General features: G+C 37.3%; 1 protein-coding gene across 2 annotated transcripts in view; it reads left to right on the top strand.

Annotated features, from left to right (window-relative positions):
* The window catches only part of VWA8 (von Willebrand factor A domain containing 8), a 718869-nt gene that overhangs the window by 382554 nt on the left and 314615 nt on the right, over positions 1 to 21700 (top strand). For both annotated transcript variants that reach the window (XM_079136497.1, XM_079136496.1), the window contains exon 40: positions 6315 to 6423. In XM_079136497.1, coding sequence (XP_078992623.1) covers positions 6315 to 6423 — 109 coding nt within the window. The remainder of the gene's footprint in view (positions 1 to 6314; positions 6424 to 21700) is intronic.

The raw sequence follows: 21700 nt of genomic DNA, 5'->3' as shown, positions 1-21700 counted from the left end.
CCCATTTAATTACTTGTATGAGTAGTTAGTTGTCTCTCCACTGACTGAATTTCTTGAGAACAGAACCTGGTAAATGGCAGATATTCATACATACTTGTGTAATAATAATATCCATGTGCATAAAAATAATGGTACTTTTATCAGTCATCCCTTGGTATCCATGGGAGATTGGTCCCAGGACTCCACACCACCACCCAAGGATACCAAAATTCTACTATACCCAAGACACATATATAAAATAGCTTAATATTTGTATATAAAATACATACATCATCCCATGAATTTTTTTTACTTATTCGTTCTTTTTAGTTATACATGACAATGGGATTCATTTTGACATAATTATAAAAGCATGGAATGTAATTTGCACTAATTCAGTCCCCATTACTTCCCTTTTCCCTCTCTCCTTTCTCCCCCTGTTCCCTTCCCTTTACTCTACTGATCTCTCTGCTATTTACTTATAGTTGTTTTCTTTCTTTTTTTTTTTTTAACATGAGTGTCTTGTGGATGTACATGATGGTGAGATTCACTGTGATATATTCATACATATACATAGGAAACTTAGGTCAGATTCATTCCAGTGTATTTCCCTGTTCCATCCATACTCCTTTCCCTTCACTTTCTTTGTCTATTCCACTGATCTTTCTATTATTTATTTGTTTATCCTGCCCCCGTTTTTTGGGATAGCTTGCATATATCAGAGAAAACATTTGACCTTTGACTTTTTGTGACTGACTCAATTTACTTAGCATGATAATCTCCAGTTCCTTCAATTTTCTGACAAATGCCATACAGTCATTTTTCTTTATAGTGGAGTAAAATTTCATTTTTATATATACCACATTTTCTTGATCCATTAATCTGTTGACAGGCATCTTGGGTTAATTTTGCTATGGTGAGTTGTGCCACTGTAAACATGGTAGTGCTGTATCGCTAGTATGCTGATTTTATTTCTTTTGGATAAACACTGACTAGTGGGATAACTGGGTCAAATTTGTAGTTTTTTGAGAAATCTCCATACTGCTTTCCAGAGTGGTTGCACTAATTTGCATTCCCATGAATAGTGCTTGAGAGTACCCTTTTCCCACAGCCTTACCAACATTTATTTAGTGTTACTTGTATTCTTGGTAATTGACACTCTGACTGGAGTGAGAGGAAATTTCAGTGTAGTTTTAATTTGCATTTCTCTAATTTCTAGATATGTTGGGCTTTTTTTTTTTTTTAAATCTATTTGTTGAGTGTTTGTATTTCTTCTTCGGTGAAATGTCTGATTAGTTCCTTTACCCATTTATTGATTGGATTGTTTGTTTTTGGTGTTTTTTGAGTTCTTTGTATATTCTGAATATTAATGCCCTATCTGGGAAGCAGGAGGCAAAAACTTTTCTCCCATTCTGTAGTCTCTCTCTTCGTACTCTTATTTCCTTTGCTCTGAAGAAGCTTTTTAATTTGATACCATCCTATTTATTGATTTTTTAATTTACTTCTTACACTTTAGGAGTTTTGCTAAGGAAGTCACTTCCTGAGCTGACATGATAGAGAATTGGGCCTATATTTTTTTCTAGCAGTTTGAGGATTTTTGGCCTAATACCTAGATCTTTAACCCACTTTGAGTTGAGTTTTATGCAGGTGAGAAACAGGAGTTAAATTTCATTCTACTACATATGAATTTCCAGTTTTCCTTGCACCATTGTTAAAGAGGCTATCTTTCTCCAGTGTGTATTTTTGGCACCATTGTCTAGCATCAGATAACTATTTATGTGAGTTTGTCTCTGTGCCTTCTATTCTGTTCTATTGGTCATCATGCCTATTTTGGAGCCAGTTCCCTGCTTGTTTTTGTTACCAAGTTCTATAGTATAATTTGAGGTCTGGTATTATGATGCCTCCTGCTTCTCTTTTCTCACTGAGTATAACTTTGGCTATTCTGGGTCTCTTATTTTTCCAAATGAATTTCATAAATGCTTTTTCTATTTCTGTGAGAAATATTATTGGAATTTTGATGGTGATTGCATTGAATCTATATAGCACATTTGGTATTACGGCCACTTTGGTAATATTTATTCTACCTACCTAAGAACATGTGAGGTCTTTCTAAGGTCTTTAATTTCTTTCTTTAGTGTTCTGTAGTTTGTTGTAGAGGTCTTTCACCTCTTTTGTTAGATTGATTCCCAAGTATTTTTTTTCTTTTGAGTTATTATAAATGGGATAGTTTTCCTAATATCTTTTTTAGCAGATTCTCATCATGGGAGTGTAGGAACACAGTTGATTTGAGTGTTGATTGTGTACTCTGCTACTTTGCAGAATTCATTTATGAGCTCCTGAGGTCTTCTAGTGGAGTGTTTTGGTTCTTCTAAATATAGGATCTGTCATCAACAAACATAATTTGAGCTCTTCTTTTCCTATTTGTATCCCTCTAATTTTCTTCTCTTGCCTAATGGCTCTGGCTAGAGTTTCAAGGACTGTGATGAGTAGGAATGGTGAAAGTGGGCATCCTTGCTTGTTCCTGTTTTTAGAAGAAATGATATCAGTTTTTCTCCATTCAGAATAATGTTGGCCTTTGGTTTGGCATATATAGTCTTTACAATGTTGAGGTAAGTTCCTTCTATCCCTAGTTTTTCTAGGATAGCATGAATGGGTGCTGTACTTCCTCCCATGTATTTTAAGTCATCTCTAAAGTATTTAATACTGAGTAAATGTAAATGTTATGTAAATAGTTGATATACTTTATTGCTTAGGGAATGATGAAGAGAAAAACATCTGTAAGAATTCAGTAGAGATATAGGTTTTTTTTTTTTTTCTTCAAACATTTTGGATCCAAGGTTATTTCATCAGTAGATATAAAACCCATAGAAATGGAGGCTCATCTATAAAGCCATCACCCTTTAGTACTTGAATCACAGACTGGCTGACACTAGGCAGTCCTTGTCATCAGGCAGAGAAGGTCCACTCATTGTCTTGAATAGCCTAATAGTTCTGATGAGCTCCTCCTATCATTAACACAGCATTCATTTCAATCTGGTTTTAACCCAGGCACTGGTTCCTACATATCAAGAATTGATCAATTCAGGCAGAACAACACAGGGAAACAAGGATGAGAGGTGCATAAAATGTAACAAACGTTACACCAACAAAAAGTGAATGAAATAAAGTGAGATACACGTATATACTTAGAAAAACATTTAGGACGGTTGTCAGCTGTGGAAATTGCATTGGCTACCATTTGCAAAACTAATCAGCTTCATATAGCAGTTTTCAGTTAATAATGTTTCCCTCATAATTGATTTACAATCATAGTATTTAACTCTAACTGGTAAGGAAAAGTAAAATGAGAACCAAAATATCCAGACTCTTACATACCCATAAATATACCCTTTAAAAATATACTGTGCCAGTTGATCCACAGAGATTACTAGGATGGTAAGTAGCTGTGCCCTGCAGTTTGCATCAGCGGTAAAGAAGCAGAATGATATATTTTTAGCTAGTTTTGTTGGCTTGAGAATATTAGCAATGAGAAGCTAATCCAGGAGCTAAAATTTCCTGTTTTCTTTCTTCATTCCCTGCTTCAGTCTTTCAGAATTTGTTACATTCTTTGAATCCTGTGGTTGGCCTTTCTGAAAGCTGACACAATCTGGAATATGATTTCCAGATTTCCTCATAATTAAACAGTATGTGATGTGCTTTTAGGTGCAATGTGATCACACCAAAAGGTACCACTGTAACTGTGCCCCAGGTGGCTTGGAACTGCTTGGCTCCTTCCCTAATATGTATTTATATCTCTATATGTATGTATATATGTGTATGTGTATGTTACCTCCCCCATTTCCTCTCCCACCTAACTACCTCCCCAACAATGCCAAGCTATGTCTACATTTTTTTCTAGTCAGCACTAGTCTCTTCTCTTTGGGAGAGAACATACACACTTCCAAGGCATGAAGTGGGTAGGTAGCATATTCTGCAGTTCACTGTGCCCAGCTTCTGTGAGCCTTGCTACTTGAGATACAACTTAATCTAATGAAAATTTATAAAGAGGTTTCAAAGATTGCCAAAACTAAACATAAGAGGCAGTGTTATGAGGTCAAGTCCTAGACTTGTTCCTTCTTGTTCTTTGAAGAGAGTTAATAAAATTTAGAGGAGCACCTTGGAAAACAACCATTCAGATGTTATAATGGTCTTGTCTGTATTTACCCTTTGATTGTGTTTTCAAATTGTTGTTAAATAGCATTTATTCAATGCCACTGTATGCCAGGCATTTTGCTAGATATTGGGTATTCAAAGAAAAAAAAGGGAAAGACAGAAAGAAAGAAAACGTGGTCTTTCTCCCAGAGAAATAGCATAGAAAACATTGAAGTGCATTACACATAAGAAATGTATTTTTCATTAACTCTTTTTTCCAATTATACACATGCACATTCATGCATTTGTTTGTACTGGTTCTAAATGTGAAGCATATTTTCTACTTTGGAAAAGTTTGAGAAATGCTGTGATAGAGGGGAAACAGACCTATCTCCTAAAGCAATAAAGCATAAGAATCCATGATGGAAATCTGTAAAAGGTATGTGAAAAAAGAATGGACTGTTTCACTCAAGAGATTAAGCAAGACTTCCTAGGACGTGGTCTTTGATCTGGGACTTGAAACATGTTAGTATTGATCAACAGAGCTGGATATAAAGTAGGAATGATCAATATATCCCCATGGTAAACTTGACCCAGCATTATCAGTCTCTAATAAGCTCCCAGCACTCTAAATGAAGTCTTCCCAGTTCTCTACCTATCACAGAACATTTATCCTTCTTCAGCATTTGAGGTTTCTCTTCCAACCCAAAGTGATAAATATACTTTAGATAAGAATTTCCGCTATACACCTGTGATCCTTTCTTCCAACATTGCACACATCCTCACACACACATGCACACACATATACAAGCGCACACATACACAAACAGTAGTTCAGATGATTGTGTTATGATTAGGCTTTTGAGATATGCATTCATTATTCCCTGGCCAATATTAGCACCTGTATATTTATGCATGTTAATGTGTGATTAAATTATTGCATTATGGCTTCAACACTGTAAAACCCAAGAGGTCCAAGAGAAAGACTCTTCTACTTAAGATTAATTTAAGAAACCACCTCTTAAATAATCCTGAATCTTATTTCATTACAGTCATCCATTTGAATCTATTTTGAGCACCTACTATCTGTAAGGAACCATGCTAAGCACTGCACTCCAAAAGATGAAAAAACTACAGACCCTAGTTGGAAAGACAAGAGGCAGACACTGATAGTTGGGGTAGTAAATGCTCTGACAGAGGAAGGAATGAAATAAAATGGAACACAGAAAATAGATCCTGGAGCCAGATCAGCCTTCTTGGAGAAGGCATTAATTGAGTCTTATTAGGTAAATGGGAGTTAGGGGGCAAAGAGGCAAATAAAGAACATTCCTGGTGGGAAAAAAATCACCTATAAGGGCACCAAAGCCTGAGTCCACAGATATGCAGGGAACTTCCAGTGAGCTAGTAGGGCTACAGCAGAAGAAATTGAAGAAAAGGTTATAAAAAGGAGCAGTGTACTGAAAGAGTAGAGTTTCAAAGCCACATTCATATTAATACATAACTATTCTATTTAAAGTACATCATCAGGAATTTTAGGAAACTATCATATAGGGATGCATACAAACAGTAACTTACTTTCTTTGGACCCAGCAGTTCTCTTGGTCAAACAAATATATGACCTCAGTCTTAAAAAGCAACCTGTGGGATGCCTTCTAGGAAATCTGCCACATGAACTCACAAGCTGCTGACATCACAACATGTCTTTGAGATACAGTGATGGTGCATGATAGGGCAATTCATACTGGCTCATGAGAGCCAGTTGTGCACATTCTTCCTAATTCAGTGTTTCTATTGGTAGCTTAAAATCAATTATAGTAGTAATATTTACACAATAGAAATCAGCAAATATATACTACAGATCAGAGCCTTTTGTGTTTGGGGAGGGGGAATGGGTCCTAGCCAGCATGTTTTTTTTTTTTTTTTTTTGCAGTACTGGGGATTGAACCCAGGGCCTTGTGCTTAAGAGGCAAACACTCTACAAACTGAGCTATATCCTAAGCAAGCAAGCATGTTTTTACTCATTCAACAGCATACCACTGGACATTGAATCCCAGGCATGGCTGGAGACCTCATTTCTTGACCTTTCTCCTTGAAGACTGGGTTTCCAAGGAGTTTCATATAGTTTTAGTAGTAGGTGAATAAAAGTAAAAGAACCACATGAAAATGCTGAAAACTCTTGTCTTCTTTTGTCCCTCTGGTTTCAGACTAAAGGAGATCCAAATGAGTGAATATGATGCAGCAACCTATGAAAGATTTTCAGGTGCTGTTCGTCGGCAGGTGCATTCCCTCCGAATCATCTTGGATAATTTACAGGTAATCTTCCATTTATGGATCAAGAAAATAACTTACGCCCAAATCAGGATACTTTCCCAAACTGTCATAGATAGTTATCTGAACCTTAATCAGCCAATCCGAAAAAAAATAATCAGTGCCAAAATGTCTACATAAAACTGTGGTCTCACCCTCATATATTAGCTGAGCAAAATACTCCTACTTAAGTGCTTCAAAGAAAAATATATGACCTCACCTTTCTTCCTGTCCAGGAAGCAGTGAAATTACCAGTAATCCTCGCAGACACTAAACTTCCTCTTTCCCCTCATGTAAGATCTTGGAGCATATTACCTTTACTGGAAATTCACAAATACAAATGTTTCCCTATAAATCATTTTATTCTGAAGAAAAAAAAAAAAGCATTCTGGATTGTCCAGGTGACTATTCTCTATCCCCTCCAGCTCCTCTTACTGCTTTTCCCTTGCCCCTATACTGCCTGTCTCTTTTCAGTTTCACAAAACTCTTGAGCCAGTTGGTACAGCTATTGCTTCTAAAAATATTAAGATGTCAATATTTCCTAAGCAGAGATTGTTATTTCTGGTCAATTGCACAAGTAATTAAGGAAGGGTTGAGTCTTCTCTAAAATCCCACAAAGTCAGTTTATTGTGTCTAAAAGAGAGAGCAAAGCCTAGTGTCAGAAGAGTGGATGAAGGAAGGTTCAGAGCCAAGACATGCATGCCTCTCTACCCTGCTCAGCAGTCTTGAGTCCTTTCCATGAAGTTTGAAGTTGACTATCTTCAGTTTTGCCCTTATCCTCTTTGATCTTTGTAATTAATCTTTTGAGGAAAGTTTTATTATTTTTTACAAGACATTGGGTGTTAGAAGTTCTATGATGCAGATTTAATGCACCATCTTCTCCCAAAACTCTGGGAAAGCCTCATTTTTAGAAAGCTCTCCTAAACTGTGTCAAGAAGTTAGGAAAGACATTTGTAATGATTAGCCAGATGCATAAATTCAAAATCTGTAGAATATAAGAATTAAACCACTTGCTTAAACAAATCCATATGCTGTTATTTAGGATAAACCAGTAATATTTTGTGTAAACTATATAAACAACATGACACTGAGCAATTGAATTTTCTTCCAGTCACCCACTTAATGGTGTTCACTGTGCTGGACATTGAAGACAAGTGGACAGTTTCCAGGAAATCTCTGAGCTCCAGGGCAAGGCAGTAGTTTACTAGGTAGGGTAATAGGAGTGCTCAGGGGTGGTAAGGATACTTGTACTAAGACTGAAGAATAAGTGTAATATAATTATTCATTCATTTCTTATGTTTCTGATGCATACCAAACATTAGAAACAAAAACAAAAATAAAAAAAATCCAGCTCCTTCCTTTAAAGAAAGAACTCAAAGAAGACAAATGATTTCCAAAGTTCTGTAGAGAATTTTGTACATGTTGCTATGGAAAGAATAAGGGAAGTCTTCATGGAGAATGTAATGCTTGCATTCATTCTTGAGAGGTGCTGAGGAGTTTCCCAGGTGGTTATGGAGCTAGGCATTCCAGATATAGGAAATAGCCTGTTCAAGTGCACAGGCATCAGGAGGAAAAGGGTGAGTTCAGAGAAAAACACAAATCAATGGAGACAAGGACAAAAATGGAGGCTGGCAGCATCTAGGGCTCCAGATCAAGACTATCCCTGGATACCATGAGTATATGTAATGATATTAGTTTCACCCTGTGGGTAAGAAAAACCTATTAGAGGATTCAGAGTACCAGAAAGTGATACAAAATAGATTTTTAACTTAAAGAACTAGATTCTGTATGTGGTAGGAGTTATGTCTTGATTGGTTTTCATTAGGTGCCATGTTATAGTTACTTTTACAAACACCTTTGCACTTACTCCTCCAATCAACAACCCTTTAAATAAATGATATTATAAGATCAGCCAAAAGAAGAGACATCAGATTCACTACTGTGACTTCTCAGTAGCTCAAAAATGAAGTTTGGGTTAGGATTAGGATTAGCATCAAGAAAGGACTCTTCTGCCAAACACCACAGCATCAGAAAGCAGAGTCCAGTTATGCTTTCAACTTTCAAAAAGAAAAGAAAGAAAACTGGAGAAGGCTCAGGCAAAAGCAATCCATAAGATGGAAAAAGGCTGGAAAACAATTGATACCTATTAAGATTTGCTGAGGAGATTCAAGATGGCAGGTTAGAGGAAGGCTGCATTCCTAGTTGCTCTGTGGTTTGGGATTCAAGCAGCAGGACTACTGCTCCTCAGCGAGCTGGATCAAAGATGGATTTCACTAATATTCAATATTAGACTGGTAAAGTGTCTTAAGAGATGTAGAAATTTGGATACATTAAAGAAGAGAGAGTACATTGGAGCAAGCTGTTTATGACAGCAGCAGTTGTGGTGCTGGTTCACCAGAGAGGGAGAGAGAACACGGAGAGAAATACAACAGACAGACTTGGTATGGAAAAACTTGAGATCAGAAAAGCAACCTTAACGTAGCTGATCCAGAGGATGTACTGTGCACTGGTGCTTGCAAAGTGTTCTCTGTTTCCTAATTGGCTGCAGAGAAGTGAGGTGGAGTCATCTTTGAAGCAGCCATGTTGCAGCTACTGCTACAGAGCCAAGAGGTCATAGCAAACACTGCCATGCTGCTCTATCAAGTGCCTACCATGTGGCCTAGTGTGTATCTAGGAGAACATGAATGAAACAGGCAAAGAGAGACTACCCAGGGGGATTTGAGTCAGAAAAGTAAAGGTGAGCCCACCTGGCATCTCCTTTGAGTCTGGCAGCTCACATGACCAGCTGAAGTGGGTCAGGAATGTGAACAGTCAAGTGTGGATACACTCAGGGACTAAGTCTGCATAGGCTGCATGCATGGTCAGCAGAGTTGTGTGGAGGACTGGCTCCCCTGCCTCATCAATAGAATTCTTGGGAGGCTCCTTAGATCCCATCAGAGACTGGCAACTGCCAGGCTCTAGGGGTGTGTTTTAATCTCTCCAGAGCAGACACCACCTAACAAAGTCCCTGAGGCCTGATTAAACTTAGGCTCTACCCACTGGAGTGCCCCTTAAAGAACTCTGAAGCAACCCCACCCTGGGAGTGCATCCATCTGGTCTGTGCTGACAAAACTCCAACTGACAATACTTCCCATTCCATCCTACCTTCTGATGTGAACAGAAGCTGAGACTTATTTCAGCTTCAAGCTTCAGCCACTCCAACTAATAGCTCAGAGAGCAACACAAAAAGTGAAAAGGGTTAACAACTTCCAGCCCTTGCTCTCACTCTTACTACCATAGCTCAAGAAATGGAAAGAAAGATAGTTGGGCATGAACCATGACTTTTCATTCTTGTTGACCATATTGACCACCTCAGTGAAAATGATTCCTTCATCTTTCAGTAAGAATCTTTTTTCTTGTGTATGTGTTCTTGCTCTGCTGATTTGTTCATGGGTGCATACACATACACACATACACACACACACACACACACACACACACATTTGCTTCTTTTTCTCTCATATTTAGCATTTATAATATGTGGTTATTTTTCTTGCCTTATCTTTTGAGGGTTAGGGTTTTGGGTTTATATATTTTGGTTTTGTATTGCTTTCATTTTTGTTTCTCTTTTCTCTCCCTCCCTTTTTCTCCTGCTTGCAGCCAAATTCTATTCTTCCATTCTCTGTTTTCCTCTTTCTAGTTCTCTCTCTCCCTTTCTCTCTCTCCCTCTCCCCCTTTACTTTATTTCTCCTATTTTTCCTCCTCTTTCCTTGTAACTATAACCTGCTACATCTCTTCTGCATTCTTTTTGTTCACTATTTGAAATTGCAAATTCTTTTCCACCTTCCTAACACATTTTCTTTTCTCTTAATTAACTGTATTTCCACCATCTTTTAGAACTAATTGGTTTATGTAATTTCTGCCCCACAATTAATGTTTTCATAATTATTACCGCTGCCAAGGATATAGCTGACAACTTTTGTTTGCTTTAATGCCATATCCAGTTTATGGTTACTTATTGTTTTTGGTGCTGGCAATTGCTGACCTAACCATTTCTGGGTTTTTTTTTTTTTTTTTGGTAATTAATGTTGTAGATTTTGTAGTATGGACCAGGTATTGTCAAAATGGCCATACTACAAAAAGTACTGTATATATTTAATGCAATTCCTATTAAAATCCCAATGACATTCTTCATAGAAATAAAGAAAGCAATCATGAAATTCATTTGAAAAAATAAGAGATTCAAAATAGCCAAAGCAACACTTAGCAAGAAAAGTGAAGCAGTATGCATCCCAATACCAGACCTTAAATTGTACTACAGAGCCACAATAACAAAAACGGCATGATATTTTCACCAAGACAGACAAGTAGACCAGTGGTACAGAATAGAAGACACAGAGACAAACCCATATAAATACAGTTATCTCATACTAGACAAAGGTACCAAAAACATACAATGGAGAAAAGATATCCTCTTCAACAAATGGTTCTGGAAAAACTGGAAATCCATAGCAAAGTGAAATGAAACCCCTATCTCTCACTCTACACAAAACTCAAAGTGGGTCAAGGACTTAGACACTAGAACAGAGACCCTGTGCCTAACAGAAGAAAAAGTAGGCCCAAATATTCACCATGTCAGCTTAGGACCTGACTTCCTTAACAAGATCTGAAAGCACAAGAAGTAAAATCATGAATCAATACATGGAATGGAATCAAACTAAAATGTTTCTTCAGAGCAAAGGAAACAATCAAGAACTGTGAAGAGAGAGCCTACAGAACAGGAGAAATCTTTACCACATGTACCTCAAATAGAGCTTTTAATTTCCAGGGTATACAAAGAACTCAAAAAATTTAACACCAAAAAAAAATAACCCAATCAATCAATGAACTAATAAATTGAACAGACCCTTCACAGAAGAAGAAATAAATGCAATCAACAAATATATGAAAAAATGTTCAGCATCTTTCTAGCAATTAGTGAAATGCAAACCAAAACTACACTGAGATTTCATCTCACTCTAGTCAGAAGGACAATTATCAAGAATACAAGCAACAATAAATGTCGGTGAGAATGTGGGGGAAAATGTACTCATACATTGTTGGTGGGACTGTAAAATTGCTGCAACCACTCTGGAAAGCAGTATGGAGATTTTTCAGAAAACTTGGAAAGGAACCACCATTTGCCCCAGTTATCCCACTCCTTGGTTTATACCCAAAGGTCTTAAAATCAGCATACTACAGTGACACAGCCACATCAATGTTTACAGCAGTTCAATTCACAACAGCTAAGCTTATGGAGACAACATAGAGAACCTTCAATAGATGAATGAATAAAGAAACTGTGGTACATATACACAATGGACTATTACTCATCCATAAAGATGAATGAAATTATGGCATTTACTGGTAAATGGATGGAGATGGAGAATATTATGCTAACTAAAATAAGCTAATCCCAAAGAACCAAAGGCTGAATGTTTTCTCTGTATGCAGATGCTATTTCACAATAAGGCAAGGGGTGGCACTAGGGAAGAATAGTAGTACTTTAGATTAACAGAGGGAAATGAAAGGAGGGGAGGAGGAATAAGGATAGGAAGGATAGTAGAAAGAATTGGATATTATTACCCTGTGTGCATATATGATTACATGACCAGTATAAGTCTACATCATGTAAAACTAGAAGAATAAGAAGTTATACTCCATTTATGTATATGTTAAAATGCATTCTACTTTCATATATAACTAACTAGAACAAATAAAAGTTTTAAAAAAGAACAATACAAAGGATCAGGGCAATGAAGAGTTGGTTCTTTGAAAAGACAAACAAGATTGATAAGGCCTTAGCCAACCTAACCCAAACAAGAAGAGAGAAAACCCAAATTAATAAAATTAGAGATATAAAAGGAGAAATCATCACAGACATCTCAGAAATCCAGGAGATCATTAGGGACTATTTTTAAAACTTACACTGTAATAAGCTGGAAAACCTAGAAGAAATAGATACATTTCTAGACAAATATGATTTGCCAAAACGGAATCAAGAAGACATAGAAAACCTAAATAGACCAAATACTTGCAATAAGATACAAGCAGTAATAAAAAGCCTTTCAACAAAGAAAAGCACAGGACCAGATGGATTCTCAGCTGAATTATAACACACCTTTATAAAGAAGAACTAATGCCATTACTCCTCAAATTATTCCATGAAATAGAAAGAGATGAAACACTTCCAAATTTATTCTATGAAGCCAGTATCACACTCATACCAAAACCAGATAAAGACACATCAAGGAAAGAAAACCACAGACCAATATCCCTGATGTATTTAGATGCAAAACTTCTTAATAACATATTATTAAATCATGTTCAACCTAAGAATAGTATTGTACATTATGACCAGTTTGGTTTTATTCCAGAGATGCCAGGATGGTTTAATATATGACAATCAATAATTATAATGCATCACATAAAGAAAATTAAGGGCAAAAATCACTTAGTAATGTCAATAAATGCAGAGAAGGTCTTTAACAAAACTCAGAACCTATTCAGGATAAAAACACTGAAGAAACGAGGGATAGAAGGAAATTACCCCAATGTCTTAAAGACTGTAAATGAAAAGCCTAAAGTCAATCTCATAGTAAATGGGGGAAAACTGAAAGCACTTCCTTTAAAATCTGGGACATGACAAGGAGGTCTACTCCCACCACTCCTGTTTAATGTCATGCTAGAAATTTTGGCCGGAACAATTAGTTAAGAAAAGGAAATATAATTGATAAAAACCAGAAAGGAAGAAGTTATCACTCTTTGCAGATAGTATGATCCTATACATAGGAGATCCAAGGAACTCCACCAAAACACTGCCAGAACTAATAAATTTGGCAAAGAAACAGGTTACAAAATCAACATACAAAAATCAATAATTTTCCTATATAACAACAATGAATCTGCTGAGAAAGAAATCAAGAAAACAATTCTGCTCACAAGTAAAACATTGGAAAAGGCCTCATAAGATATAAATACCTCCCGTGTTAATGAATAGATAGAATATTGTTAAAATGGCCATACTACCAAAAGCAAGATGCAGATTCATTGCAATCCCCATCAAACGACCAATGATATTCTTCACAGATCTAGAACAAAATAGTCCTAGAATTTATTTGGTATAGTAAAAGACTCAGAATAGCAAAAGGAGTTGTAAATCAAAAAAGCAATGCTGGAGGCATCATTGTACTTGACTTCTAATTATACTATAGAACTATGGTAACAAAAACTGCCTGACAGTGGCATAAAAACAGACACATAGACCAATGGTACAGAATAGAAGACACAGAGAGAAACCTACACATGCACACTCATCTGATCCTTGACAAAGGTTCCAAAAACATACATTGGCACCTATTTAGCAATGGTGCTGGGAAAACTGATTATCCATAGGTAGAAGAATGGAACTAGACCTTTATCTCTCACCCTGTATGAAATCAACTGTTTATAGATCAAAAACCTAGGAATTAGATGAAAAATTCTGCAACTCCTCTAAAGAAAATATAGGGTCAACACTCCAGCATATAGGCACAGGCAATGACTTTCTTAATAGGACCTCTAAAGCTCAGAAAATAATACTAAGAGTTAATAAATAGGACAGCATCAAATTTAAAAGCTTGTGCACAGCAAAGAAAAAAATAGGAATGTGAAAAGAACCTATAGAAAAGGAGAAAATGTTTGCTAGCTGCTCTTCTGATAGAAGATTAATATCTAAGATATGTAAAGAGTTCAAAAACTTGACACCAAAAAAATCAAATAAGCCAGTTAATAAATGGGCACATGAATTAAACATACACTTCTCAAAAGAGGAATGATAAATAGCCAACAAATATATGAAAAAATGTTCAACATCTTTAGCAGTTTGGGAAATGCAAATCAAAACTACACTGAGATTTCTTCTCACACCAGTCAGAAGGGTAGTCATTAACAATACAAATAATAATAAATGCTAGAGGTGATGTAGAGAAAGGAACACTTTTGTACTGTCAGTGTAATTGTAATTTAGTACAATTACAATGGAAATCATTATGGCGATTCCTCAAAGGACTAGGCATGGAACCACCATATGACCCAACTATACCCCTCTTGAGTATTTATCCTAAAGAATTAAAGTCGTACTACAATGGTATATGCATATCCATTTCTACAGAAGCACAATTCACAATAGCCAAACTATTGAACCAACCTATGTGTCCATCAGTGGGTGAATGAATAAGAAAATGTGGTATTTATACACAATTGAGTTTTATTCAGCCATAAAGAAAAATGAGATTATGTCATTTGTAGGAAAATGTTTGGAACTAGAGACAATTATGTTAAGTGAAATAAGTCAACTCATAAGGTCAAGGGTTAAATGTTTTCTCATATGTGGAAATTAGACAGGAAAAGGAAAAGATAAATGGGTGTGAGGATCTCATGAAAATCAAAAGTGGATCAGTGGAGGATTTGACCAAGGGGTTGGAGGCAGGGAATGAGGTTGGAAGTGCTAGGGAGTGATATTGGCAAAATTATATTGTTATATTGTGTGCATGTATGAATATGTAACAACAAATCCCATTATGATGTACAAGCTATAGTGCACCAATAAAAATGTGAAAAAATATAATTTTTAAAAGCGCGAAGAAAGAGCCTACAGAGTGGGAGAATATCTTTGCCAATCATACTTCAGATAGAGCACTAATCTCCAGAATCTATAAAGAACTCAAAAAACTCTACTCCAAGAATTCAAATAGTCCAGTCAACAAATGGGCTAAGGAAATGAATAGACACTTCACAGAAGAAGATCTACAAGCAATCAACAAACATATGGAAAAATGTTCAACATCTCTAGTAATAAGAGAAATGCAAATCAAAACCACCCTAAGATTCCATCTCACCCCAATTAGAATGGCGATTATCAAGAATACGAGCAACAACAGGTGTTGGCGAGGATGTGGGGAGAAAGGTACACTCATACACTGCTGGTGGGGCTGCAAATTAGTGCAGCCACTATGGAAAGCAGTGTGGAGGTTCCTTAGAAAACTTGGAATGGAACCACCATTTGACCCAGCTATCCCACTCCTTGGCCTATACCCAAAGGACTTAAAATCTGCATACTACAGAAATACAGCCACATCAATGTTCATAGCTGCTCAATTCACAATAGCCAGACTGTGGAACCAACCTAGATGCCCTTCAATTGATGAGTGGATAAAGAAACTGTGGTATATATATACAATGGAATATTACTCAGCCATAAAGAATGATAAAATTATGACATTTGCAGGCAAATGGATGAAATTGGAGAATATCATGCTAAGTGAGATAGGCCGATCTCAAAAAGCCAAAGGACGAATGATATCGCTGATAAGTGGAGGATGACACATAATGGGGGGGAGGGAAGGGTTAGAGTTAGGGTTAGGGAGGGGGGCAAGTATGGAGGAAGGAACTACTGTATAGAGGGTAAAGAGGGGTGGGAGGGGTGGGGGGAAGGGAAAAAATAACAGAATGAATCAAACAACACTGCTCTATGTAAATTTATGATTACACAAATGGTATGCCTTTACGCCATGTACAGAGAAACAACATGTATCCCATTTGTTTACAATAAAAAAAAAAAAAAGTGCTTGAGGGGATTAGAGTTATCAATTAGTAAATATCCTAATACAGGGGCAGTGGCAGAAGCCTATAATCCCAGCAAATTATGAGGCAGAGGTAGGAAGACTGCAAGTTCCAAGATAGCCTCAGCAACTTAGCAAGGCCCTAAGTCACATAGCAAGACCCTCTCTCCAAATAGAAAATTATTTTTAAAGGTTGTGTTGGGGGCATGACTGGGAAGGTGGCTCTCTGGTAAAGCACCCCTGGGTTCAATCTCTAGCATCCCTCCTCCTCCTGCAAAAAAATATATATATAGTAACTAGTTGTTTCAGGAAAGTTTTTATATTCTTCTACTCTGGAAAGCAAAAGAAAAAGAAAAGAAGGAAGGAAGGAAGGAAGGAAATAGGCTTAAATGACAGCAAAAATTTTAAGATACAATCTTTGCAAATAATGCCACCATTATAATGGTAGCATACATGTACCAGGTATCCTGCGAGTTCCCTTACATTGTTAGCCTCATCACCATCTAAATAGCCTCCATCCTGGTTATTGTCATTGTCATCATCATCATATCGTATCATCATCATCATCATCATCAACTAGTGGCTGATAGTGCCAGCTCTGGAGCCAGACAACCTGGATTCTATGAAATAGGAATGACAGATAATAAGGCAGTTATGAGTATTAACCCAGATTATACATGTAAGACATTTACATCAGTACCTGCCAGATGGCATCCTCTCTGAAGGATGAGCTCAGTCATTGCTTTCATTGTACTAACTCATCAGCCTGGACTTTGAGCCAGATACCCAGTCAAGTACTTCACATTCATAATGCTATGTAATCTCTATAATAATCATAAGTAGCCTTGGATGTATTATTTCTACATTTGATAGATGGGAACTGAGATGGTAATCTGAATTCTCGTAATTCTATGAAATATAGATATTTTGCTCCCACTTTATACATGAGGAAACATTATCAAGAATATGGCATAGGGCTGGGATTGTGCTCAGTGGTATACCACCTGCCTGGCATGTGTGAGGCTCTGGATTCAATCCTCAGCACCACATATATATAAATAATTTTTTTTAAAAAAAAAGAATATGGCATAACTTTTCCTGGTTTATATGGTCAGTGAAGCAGACATCTGAGCCCAAAGCTCAGATTCCTATTATCTGTAAATTCCCTGTTATCATCTTCCAACTCTATAACTGCATAAAGTGCATACTTTGTGTATACGTGTATATATGTGTGTGTATAAATATGTGTATGTGTATATGTAAGTGCATATTTTTTTACATACATAGACACATATACATAGTCAGAAAATATTTTGTATCATTAAACAAATGCCAACACAGCATTTTCAAATGCTTCACTTATTGAATCTTTATTCTAATTCACAGGGGAATAATTATTCTCAGATGGGCCTTTTAGTCCTCAATTCGGAGAGAAAGAAGAGGAAGAGCTACTTAAAAACACTGCTGCTGGCCAGCAATGAACAGGGCCTTGTGTAGAGTATAAAAAAGCAAAAAGGCTTTGGTTTGACCTATTCTTGCCATCTTCTGCTAGTCCTATGTGCTCTGGTTGACTAAAATCTTCCAGCTGTTTTGAGGTTGCTATGTAATCCCAGTAACCATGGTGAGCAGTATAGTCTGGCCAGTAACTAGGGAAGCATCATTTGAGATGACTTCCCAAAGCCCAGTTTCAGCCCACACTGGTTCTAGATGGCTGGGCTGAGATTTGAGGAACAGGAAGTGCCATGCCACTCATATTGAGGTTTCCTTCATGTCCCTGTGTCTTTCTTCTCAATTAAGGTAGCTATCACCAGTGAGCTTCTTTGTCCTTTTGACTGGATTCTATGTAATATCAGAGTCCTGATTATTGAAACTTTATCCTCTCTGAGTCCATAGTAAGAATTTTCTCATTAGAATAGTGGAGTTTATAAGTATTTCAATTATACTTGCATCAGAATCTCAGTCTTTGATTGCATCTCTCCCTAACAAAATATTCCTTCCCAAATCCACTGATTTTAATCATGTCTTCTAATATTTTTCTAATCTATAATCAGTAATTTCATTCTTATCTAAATTAATTTAGCCTGTCTTGATTGCTTTGACCAGAATAAGTTCATGAACCAATAATTGTGTTCCTTTTTTAATTCCAGTGATTCAAAGAACTTTGGTTCAGATAAATGGGGTTTTTGAATAGTGACCGTGGAGCAAGGCCTGTGCAGGGCAACTAGGGCCCCAAAATTGATAAGATACTGTCCCCCTACCAAGAATGCTCTATTATTGAGGGGCAGGGAGGACAGACACCTAAACAGATCATTTGAGCTTAATATATGTGCCTGGACACAGGGATGCATAGAATAGAGCAGAAGCCCAGAGGAAAGGCAATCAGGGATAGATGTTGAAGGAAAGGATACATGAACTGAGTCTTAAAGGACATGTGAGTGTTAGCCAGAGAAGAATGAGAACAGTGCCACAGCAGTGAGCACAACAGACAAAGACACAACACTGTGTGGTCTCAGGTGTGAGCTGAGAGCCAGCCACAGGCAGGATACACCCAGTATGAAACGTAAACAGGTCAGGAGGCTGAAATTCAGGCAGTTAGTTGCCAGGCCAGGAATTTAGGCTTTACTTTGAGCATCCACTTGGCTTATATGTAAAACAGTAAGCATTTCCCCATTCTTTCTATTTAATCTTTAAAACTGTTTCATTCAATAGACAATTGTTATATATCTATTTTGCCTCTGGGTTTTTGCCTTCAATGACGATCCTTCTAGAGAAGACTGGTGTGTAGAAGACGTAATATGGTAAATGCCACAAAAAGATTAACAAGATGCTCTGACAATTGTGTGAGTCATTTCTGAGCTGGACAACTGTGGGGAGAACTCATTGAGAAAGTGTCGTTTGAGCTGAAACCAGGATGGATGGGCCTGGCTTCCAAACACAACTGAATTTAAAGGATAGGAGGGGGCAGACAACATTGCTAGTGCTTCTCAAACCTTCTGTGGGGAAGGGCCAGGTTTTTTCCCTCCAATATAAATAATACTTTTGTAAAACACAATAGAAATGAATTACTAGAAAAAGTTCTAAAAATGGCATATAAAACACAAACCCCAAATTTCTAAGATTTGTGGAACAAACAATATTTCTTTGTCAGATTTCATACAAGTTTTCTTTTTCTTATTTTATCATTGAACACTCACAATTTTTGAAGACTGAAAGCATTTGGTGAAGTAATACTCTAGACAGGAGAGACTTCTGAGTAGGGGAGAGACTTGAGTACCAGGCTGCTTAGAGAATGGCAAATAGCCTTCAGTGACTAGTGTTGAGAGTTTGGTAATTGGTTCAGGGACAGAAACTAGTGGAAGAAAAAGCTGAGAGAACAGGAATCCCAAAAGGATTATGTCATATCTCTTGCTGAGGCTGATATGTCTGTAGCCAGGGAAGAGCCATGGAGATGTGTGAGAAAAGTAGTGGCATGGTTCTGTCTTCCTTGGTAAGTGGCATGGGCAAGAAGGGAAAAGGTTACAGAGAAGAGGGAGGTGAAAGCCAGAAATCAAATCATAAAATCATTTCAGTTGTTCAGGAGAGAAATTATAGGAACTCAAAGTGAGAGCAAATGACATAAAAATGGAAAAGGTGTGACAAATTTAAGAATCATGTTATGGCTGGGAAAGAATAGAGTGGCTAATTGTGGGGTGAATGGAGATGAGAGGTTTCAAATCCTAGAGGACAGACCTAGGGAAAACAGGAAGAGTGAAGGCTTATAAAGAAAGCACATATTTACTTTGGACATTAGTATGTTTTCTCACTACTAGAACACCTATGCAGAAATGTCAAACATGATATTGGAAGTTTTTAATATGTGAACCTGTACTTCAGGAGCAAAGTTACCACCAGATTAGGTTATGTGTCTGCATGGATATCTGTGTCTATATTTTTGGGTTCTTTATAAAGGGGGTAGCACATGCCAAAAGTATGGAACAAATAGGAGAAAGGTGGCAAAATGTTAGTTCCTCTTTCTTAGCACATCAATAGCTCATCTCTCAACACATGGCCTTATTGGCCATAGGAGGACAATAGAATCCTGATTCATTGGCTACATGAGCATGGATATCTAACCTGGCCTTTGACAGATGATGATTAAAATTATTAGAATAATAAAAAGCTATAGATGGTGAAACCCCATGTATGTGATAGTAGGAATTAGGGAAAGTTTCTAGTGACAGGTGAGAAGCTTTGAAGAATTTGTGCCAAACATAATGCAATGAAACCCCTACCAAAGAACTGCAAAATCTTCCTGAGAAATAGCATTACCACCAACAAGTGCATGGGTCCTAAGAGTAACTCATTCACGTTCCTTGACTGGAGAGGCAGGGAAAAGAAGAGAGCTCTGGAGCTGGGGAGAAGTGCATCACTTCAGCTCCATTTTGTCAGAGTCAAGGAGCAGCACCGGGAGGAGGGACGGCAGAAAGGTCTAGGTGTGATGCAGTGGCTGAAAGAGGCAGAAAACTGGAAGGGGACTAACACCAGGAAAGGGACCAGGCCAGCCCCAACCAATACTTGGCTTGAAGACCAGATCAAACATAAGCCAAATGCCGAAAGTTGGCCCCACTGCAGTGGCTTTTCCAAACAAAATAAGAAATGATGTGAGATGAAGTTCTCAAGCTGCGACTGTCCACAGTCCCAACTCCTTCCCTGTGGAGTTCTTGAGCTAGGAGTACAGATTTAGTTTACAATGCTCAGAGAGAATCCTAAAAGTAATTAGATGGAAGGTGAATGCAAGCACAGAGAGTGTATTCAGTCTGTTTCTGAACAGTTTCATATAGCTGTCTCATCACAGGTAAGAACCCCACAGGTAAGAACCCCAGAACAAATGAAATAGCATGGGATCCATGAAAAGATGCTGCACTGAAATAGAGTAGGAAGCATTCAAGAACACAGAGAAGATGCTGCTCAGCTAGAATATTTTTTTTCAGAAAACTTAAAATGTTTGGATAAACCTGCTTTGTGTTCTCATAATTTAAAGAAACTCAATATGTTAAGTAATACATAGCTTTAAAAGAATGAAAGCAATAAGGAAACTAAAAACATCATGCCAAAATTTAATTTATGTGAAAAGTAGAACAAAATCCAAGTCCAAACACTAATGTGAATGAAAAATTATTCTGGATCACAGAGGAAATTAAAAAAAAGTAAAAACCATAAGAAAGCTGGGCAACAAAATCAGAGATTGAAGAGCTGATGTAGATAGCCAAGAGCTACCCTGATAAGCAGTACAGTGTGTAAGCTCACAGTGAACACGTGTGAATGAACAAGGTGAGTTCACCAAGAAGGGCACATAAGCAGTAATTAAAATAATAACCCAACTTTACTGAGTTGAAGGAAGGCCTAAGTCTATTAATCAAAAGAACATTACTGAGTGCCAGGCAAAATTTAACAGAGAGAGAAGCACCGCACAACAGCTTCATGCAGTTTTAACATGTCAGAAATAAAGAACACATCAAATAAACATACAAGCAGGTGAAAACAAGCTATTTCCAGGGAAAGAAAAACCAACCTTTCATTAGTTGTTCCTGAAACACTGAATGCCAGGACATAGTAGAGCAATGTCTGCAGGATTTAAGGGAATGGTTGAGACCAAGAATTCCACACTTGACCCAACTAGGAAA

Source organism: Sciurus vulgaris (assembly GCF_902686455.1).
Source record: "Sciurus vulgaris genome assembly, chromosome: 4".
NCBI lineage: Eukaryota > Metazoa > Chordata > Mammalia > Rodentia > Sciuridae > Sciurus > Sciurus vulgaris.
The sequence above is the reverse complement of the archived record's forward strand: the minus strand, read 5'-3'. Positions and strand labels throughout refer to the sequence as shown.